Below are 6,404 nucleotides of genomic sequence, written 5' to 3'. Positions count from 1 at the left end.
CTACATATACTGAAAAAGGAAAAAAAAGAAAGCGCTAAAGAAACAAAAAGCACCGTCAACAAAGAGAATAAAACCCGATCGCTTTTATTTCATACTCAAACCTCCCTCCTCCTGCGCCACTGCCACCGCCCTGGCCCTGCTGCTACCCCACACTCCGTAGTTACCAAGGCAACCACGCCCGCCCGAGGACTCCACAGCTGGTCGCCGACACACTCCCATTGGTGTACAAAGCGGCGTATCTACCCAGAAACGCCCTGCTTGCCACCTTCCCATTGGTTGTCGGCGCCATCTGTCTGGACGCGTCACGCTCCGAGCAGAATTTGGCGAGGCGGCGCTATACCGTCTAGCAGCACGCAGTCTGCGCGAGTCACTTTGCGGCGTGTCTTTCTTGTCTTGTGCTGCTTAACCGCACCCTTGGTCTCTCTCTCTCACACAGACAGCCGCACCCACCTACTCTCAGCCCGGCCATGGATGCGTACAAGAGTCAATCTCCGGAGATTTCCAGCACCAGCCCGCAGGATCCGCATCGCTACCCGCGGGAGCCCGAGCAGGACGAGGAGGAGGAGGACGAAGAAGAGGAAGAGGAGGAGGAGGAAGACAAGCCGCGCTTCTGGGAGCACGATGATGATGGCGAGGTGCTGGATTTAACTGGTGGCGCTGGGGACTATTCTTCTCACCCGCCCTTCACCGTCTCGTTCCCTTCTCAGCCCAGGGCAGCCGCTGCCGCCCAGTTCCCGGGATCAGAGGGAGGGGAGAAAGTCCCCGACAGGAGCCCACAGCAGGCACCTGAAGTGCCGAGCGTGAAGCCTCCGGAGAGGAGCCCAGAACCGAGCAGAAAGTTTCCCGAGAGGAGTCCAGAGCCGCCGAGCATAAAGCTTCCCGAGAGGAGCCCAGAGCCGCCGAGCATAAAAATCCCCAAGTGGAGCCCAGAGCCCAGCATCAAACCCCCCGTGCCCAGAAGCACCTCGGAGGAGCCTGCCGAGCCGGTCCTGCCTCGCCGTAGGGGCTCATCCGGATCCGCAGGTGAGTGTAGCTCCGGCCCGGTAACGTGATGTTTTGGTTGCCTTTATTAGCAGATGGGTGTTGACAGCCGCTCCTTGTGCAGCAAGTCTTCTGGCAGAAAAATGGGAGGGACAACTGTGGGGGTGCATAGCATGAGGCGGCTCCCAGCCTGTACCACCATCCGCGCCCCCCCCCCCCACCCCAAGTCTGGGGGGATACGCCCATCGTAGGTCGCAATACAGTACATAGCCAGCGCATAGTCCTCCCCCCCCTTACTCCGTTACCGGGAGTCAGGCGGGTGTAGGCGCATTCTTCCGTCATGTCATTGCTGCATGTTCTTCATTCTTGGCAGTAGATGGATTATCGCCTGGAAGTGTAAGGGTTAAATCCCTCTGCGCTTCCTATTGTTCTCGATCTTCGGGAGCTGGTGATTGGCGGGCCTGCTGCTGACTGACAGCTGGTGTGGCCGTACAGGCGGCAGCTTTTTTTCTGGAGCCTCCGTAGCCCCTCCCCCCATATACCTGCTTTACTGTGTACTGGATACCTCGCCCGTCTGTTAAAAAATGTTTTAGTTGCCTGTGTAGGGCTTTCCGCTTTGTAATGCAGAGCTTTTGTTAGCTTATTGGATTGCCTGACAGTTCGCAGTACCTTGTGACTGAATTTTATTTCAGGCTCTGTGGAATCGGATGCTTCTGTGTACTAGTCAGTGCTGAAGCAGAAGAGGCTGAATAAGAAGTGTACCTTTTTAAAGGCATTTGTTAGTCGAGCCATTTCGTTGGATGTGCAGCTAGATTATGAAGTGAACAGTGTATACTTCAGATTAAAGTTCTAGTTTATCAGAAAAGCAGGGGTTGTTAGAATAGTTTAGAGGTCAGAACATTATACTTAAATCAAGTGCCAGAAAGTTATGCATAAAAGTAGATCAGTTATTTCGAGATCTCAGAATTACACTCAGGCTTTGATACAGCTGTTCTAATATAAGTACATAAGTATTACCATACTGGGAAAAACCAAAGGTCCATCAAGCCCAGTATCCTGTTTCCAACAGTGGCCAATCCAGGTCACAAATACTTGGCAATATCCCCCAAATGCCCTTTCTTTCTTTTTTAGTTTAGTGTTTTTATTTTATGCCCAAGCCTTCAAATATTTTTGATGTGAATGTGCTAACGAGCTAAAAGGCGGTGCATATCGTAGTTTGCCACTTTCTTCTGCATGTGTTGCTGTGAGTAATAGGAATTGTTAGAGCACCTCAGGATGGTATATGTACTGGTGGTACTTGCCTTTTAGCAAGTACTGGATACTCTCTACTGCCCACTAAACAGGCAGCTGGCCAAAGCCGTAGAAACACTGTATGGGAGGGGGAAGTACACTTGTAGAACAAGATTGGGAAAGTGTGTGTATCAGTGGCTCATCATTAATCTGTTCATGTGTCTGGTCTGTGATGATCACTTTAAGGCAAGTAATAGCAAAACATTTCTTGCTACAGAGCCCTACTTTAAGAGAAAGATTGCCTTCAACTTGCACCTCACCAGCCTATTTGGTTCAAGCTCTATTTTCTTTTTACTAAATGTGTACATTTTAAATGCTGCTTTTTTTGTTGGGGTGAGGGGTACATAGTGTTCTTATTCAATTTAAGAGCAAGCTTTATTCAGAAAAGCTATTCTTTCAGTGTAGTCATATAGTTTTAAGATTATTAGTATTCAGACCTGGCAGACTGAGGTAATGGAGTTAAAACAGCTAGATTTGGGTTTAAAAAAAAAAAAGCAATTAAGTATTTAGTCGAGTGGAAGAGTAGCCTATTAGTGCAGCAGATTTTGATCCTGTGGAACTGGGTTCAATTCCCACTGCAGCTGCTTGTGACTGGGCAAGTCACTTAAGCCTTGTTGCCCCAGGTACCTGTATATACTATGTAAACCGCTTTAGTTGCAAAAGACACAGAAATGTGGTATATCAAGTCCCATTCCTTTTTCCTAATATTAAACCTTCAGTACAGAGATTGGCAGCAGTGGTACCTCAGGTTTTGTAGATCTGATCATGGGAAAGGAGACTTTCAGGCATATAGTTTTATCCTTTTTATAAAGCTTTGATGAAAATCACCCAAGTATCCAGAGGGGGAGGGCAGAATGTGCTGTCTGACCAAATGTAGTTCAGAAATTAATTTATTTAAAAATGTATATTCCACTTTACCCAAAGTGGGTTATAAAAATGCATACATAATTGAATTAAACATAGTCAAATCATATCATATCTAGTCAGAAAATGACATCTGCAGGACATATGATCTAAAAATCTATAAAATACCCTTCTAAAAATTATCTATGGTAGTCTAGCACTTTAATATTTAAAGGGAAATTCTGAGGTATTCCCACAGGGATTCTAAACTGTGTCTTGCCACAGCCCCAGACTACTTTCTACTCTTAACTTTCTAATACTGATCTGACATGAGAGCCTTCATCATCGGTGTGTGTGTGTATATATATATATAATTTTTTTTTTTTTTTTGTTCCGCCTTGCTGCCTTCTAGGTTTCATTCATCCCTGCATTTCATGCAGTCATTCTTTTAATACTTATGTTCAGCGAATATTCAGAACTGCTGTTATAACACCAAATTTGTTCTTTGTATAAGTTCTTGCTTCACTTCCATATTTTATGATGGAGATAACGTATGCCTGCAGTAGACTTAGGTTTAAATCTAAATTCAGTTCTCAAGGGCCAGTGTCTCCAGATGGCTTAAGTTTGATGCATACAGTGACTAATGAATCTCTAATCTAAGGACAGCATGATGACACTTTTAGATTAAACTAAAAAAAAATCTTGCCTTGTATGCAGGGTACTTTCCATGTAGACTGAAAGTCTCTTTTTGCAAGCTTGGGGCACTAGTTTGCGATCTCTGTTTTTCTAAATGGCTCTTTTTGAAAAGAAAAACAAATGGTGTTTTGCCATGGGACAAAAAATTACACCATTCTGAGGCACTGATTTTATGGACCTGCGTGGAGTAATGGTTAGGGATGCCCTTCATTCTTCGCTTTGAACAGATGACTAATTGTAAGATCTGGTGTTAGAATGGAACATGAGGTTCCTGTCCTGTACTTAGGTAAGGCCTCATCCTTACATGCTCTTCATAGTACTAAGGTTTCTAAGAACTCAGAACACCGTTTTAATTGTTGAGATTGTAGGGTTTAATCTAGTTGTTAAATATTTCTATACTAAAATTTAAGATAGTCTGTATATATGAGGGACACAGTTCCAAAGAAGAGCACATTTAACCAAGGAAACTGCAGGGACAGAACATTGCTTGAGTTGATCCTATAAAAGGGAATGTGTACTAACTGCATTTTCTTTGGAAAAGAGCTCCATTGCAGCGTGCTGGATCTTTGAACCTTCCTAGTTTTGTGCAGTTGATAAACTAAAAATTGTAAAATGTTATCCATCCACCCATCCACAAAAAACTGACCAGTTTAATTTTGCCTGTAACACAATTGAGATCATCATTGGCCTTGCAAATTTAGAATTGTTATCTACAAAATTTAATCTTTAAGCTTTTCTGGCCATTTCAACACAAAATGCAGACAACTCATGTTTCATTCAGCTGTTCACCGTTAGTGGTGTGACTCATGTCTTTGCCTAGGCTCAGAAATGGAGCATGACATGTGGATGCCTACACAAAGCATCCACTGGGGATTTCCCGCAGTGAGGCCATGCCATCTGAATGCGATTCTCAGGAGCTCTTCGTGCTCAGACTGGGAGTCTAAATCTATAAATAATTCAAAAGCAGAAACACTGAGATGTGGATTTATGCTCCCTATCATCCTGCATGTAGTAGACTGGATGAGGATTTCAGCTTTCATATTAAGCATATGGAAGCTGATGTGAGGCGGTTAGTCTACCTAATTTAATCTGCACTGATTAGTACTAGATGTATCAAGGAGGTGGAGGGATTTAGATTTAGCTCAAGCTCACAACATTTTCAGTAGTAACTCAAGGGGAGTTAGGTGCAGTAATTTTCCCTGTATATTGAGGGCTTCTAGTCTATTTGTACATGAGACAATAGATAAAGTAACGACTAAGATCACAAAGAGCAACAGTGGGATTTGAATCCTGCTTTCCCTGGTGTTCTGCCTACTGCTTTAACCTGCTCCTGGGGGAATTCTGTGCAAACGTTTTGAAAATTCCACAAAATTCTGTGCTGTTCGTTTGTAGCAATTTTTTTTGCCCAAAATTTCCTTCCTGTTTCTCTCTTCAAAGCTTCAGCCTCCCCCACCCTTGTCAGTGGCACACTCGCCTTGTGTTGCTTCCCCTCCCACCCTCCTCAGTGGCACATTCACATTTCTGTGCCCCTCCCTCCTTCATTGTAGTCCTGGAAGTGGCTCTCCCACTCCCCCACAGGAGGAGGAAGTGAACTGCTGTATATAGCTTTGCTGCCTTCTCCTTCTGCGTGGTCTCTGCAGGGGGGGGGGGGGGGGCACTGAGCAGAATTGTGCACAATAATTGCAGAATTCTGTATGTTCTGTGGGGCAGGGAAATCTGCATTGCACAGAATTTGCCCAGTAGTACTTAACCATGAAATCCACTGTGCTCAAGGATAGTGCAAGTTGGTGTATAAACAATTGTGAATTGGCAGAATAAGGAATCGTAGAATGAAATTTCTTACTTCCCTTCTTTGTACAGAGACTTTAGTCCATCCTGGAGGTAAAGTACTGATTGTGGTAGTGAGGGCTTGGCCAGGTGAAGAAAGCTCTTCACTAGTACTGGCAGAGTGATCAAAGGGAGGGTCAAAGCTTTAACTCCCACTCTCTTCCCTGGAAAAGGACTGACTGCTAGGGGCAGATCTTTTAGAAGTTTCAAGATTATTTTGATATACTGTCCATTGAGAGTGCCAGCTAAGCCAGTGTTCTTCAGTGCAAGTCCCCATTGTCATTCTGTTTTTTTCTTATTCAAGCCTCTCTACCCAAGCTTGTCAGATGCAAGTTTGATACAGGGAAGAGCCCTATGCTTGAAGGACAAGGCATTTCTCAATAGAGAATACATTTGGAAACACACACCTCCTTGAGGACACACCCAATGACAAGTTTGAAGGTGGGGGGGTTGGAAGGCATGGGTGCCATCGACACTCTGAAAACAAGCAGACAATGGGTCTGCAAAATCCAGACTGGCAAAAAGGTGAGCAGACCAAAACAAATCAGAGAAGTCCCAAGAAGAATTTATTGAGCAACAACACTGGAGGTGTAAAAAAAAAAAAAAACAAACTATGCCTGATACTGAAGGAGAGAGAGAGAGAGATGTGAATCAAACTTGGATCAAGGATTATGGACTTGATATACCGCAGCCGCCTTTCTGTGGTACAACCAAAGCGGTTTACATATTAACTGCAGTTACTTTTTCTGTCCCTATTGGGCTTACAA

At 44.5% G+C, this 6,404-nt stretch overlaps 1 protein-coding gene across 3 annotated transcripts in view; it reads left to right on the top strand.

The window, feature by feature from the left end:
* Window positions 1-316: 316 nt before the first annotated feature.
* Window positions 317-6,404, top strand: part of RTN4 (reticulon 4) — a 150,949-nt gene continuing 144,861 nt past the window's right edge. Inside the window, exons 1-2 of one of the 3 annotated variants that reach the window (XM_030195851.1) lie at window positions 317-826; window positions 863-1,023. In XM_030195851.1, coding sequence (XP_030051711.1) covers window positions 468-826; window positions 863-1,023 — 520 coding nt within the window. In that variant the 5' untranslated portion in view covers window positions 317-467. Of the gene's footprint in view, window positions 1,024-6,404 lie in introns of all 3 variants that reach the window. The other 2 variants (XM_030195850.1, XM_030195852.1) reach the window with 2 other exon arrangements.

Source organism: Microcaecilia unicolor, chromosome 3 (genome assembly GCF_901765095.1).
Source record: "Microcaecilia unicolor chromosome 3, aMicUni1.1, whole genome shotgun sequence".
NCBI lineage: Eukaryota > Metazoa > Chordata > Amphibia > Gymnophiona > Siphonopidae > Microcaecilia > Microcaecilia unicolor.
This window is presented reverse-complemented; position numbering and strand designations above follow the sequence as displayed.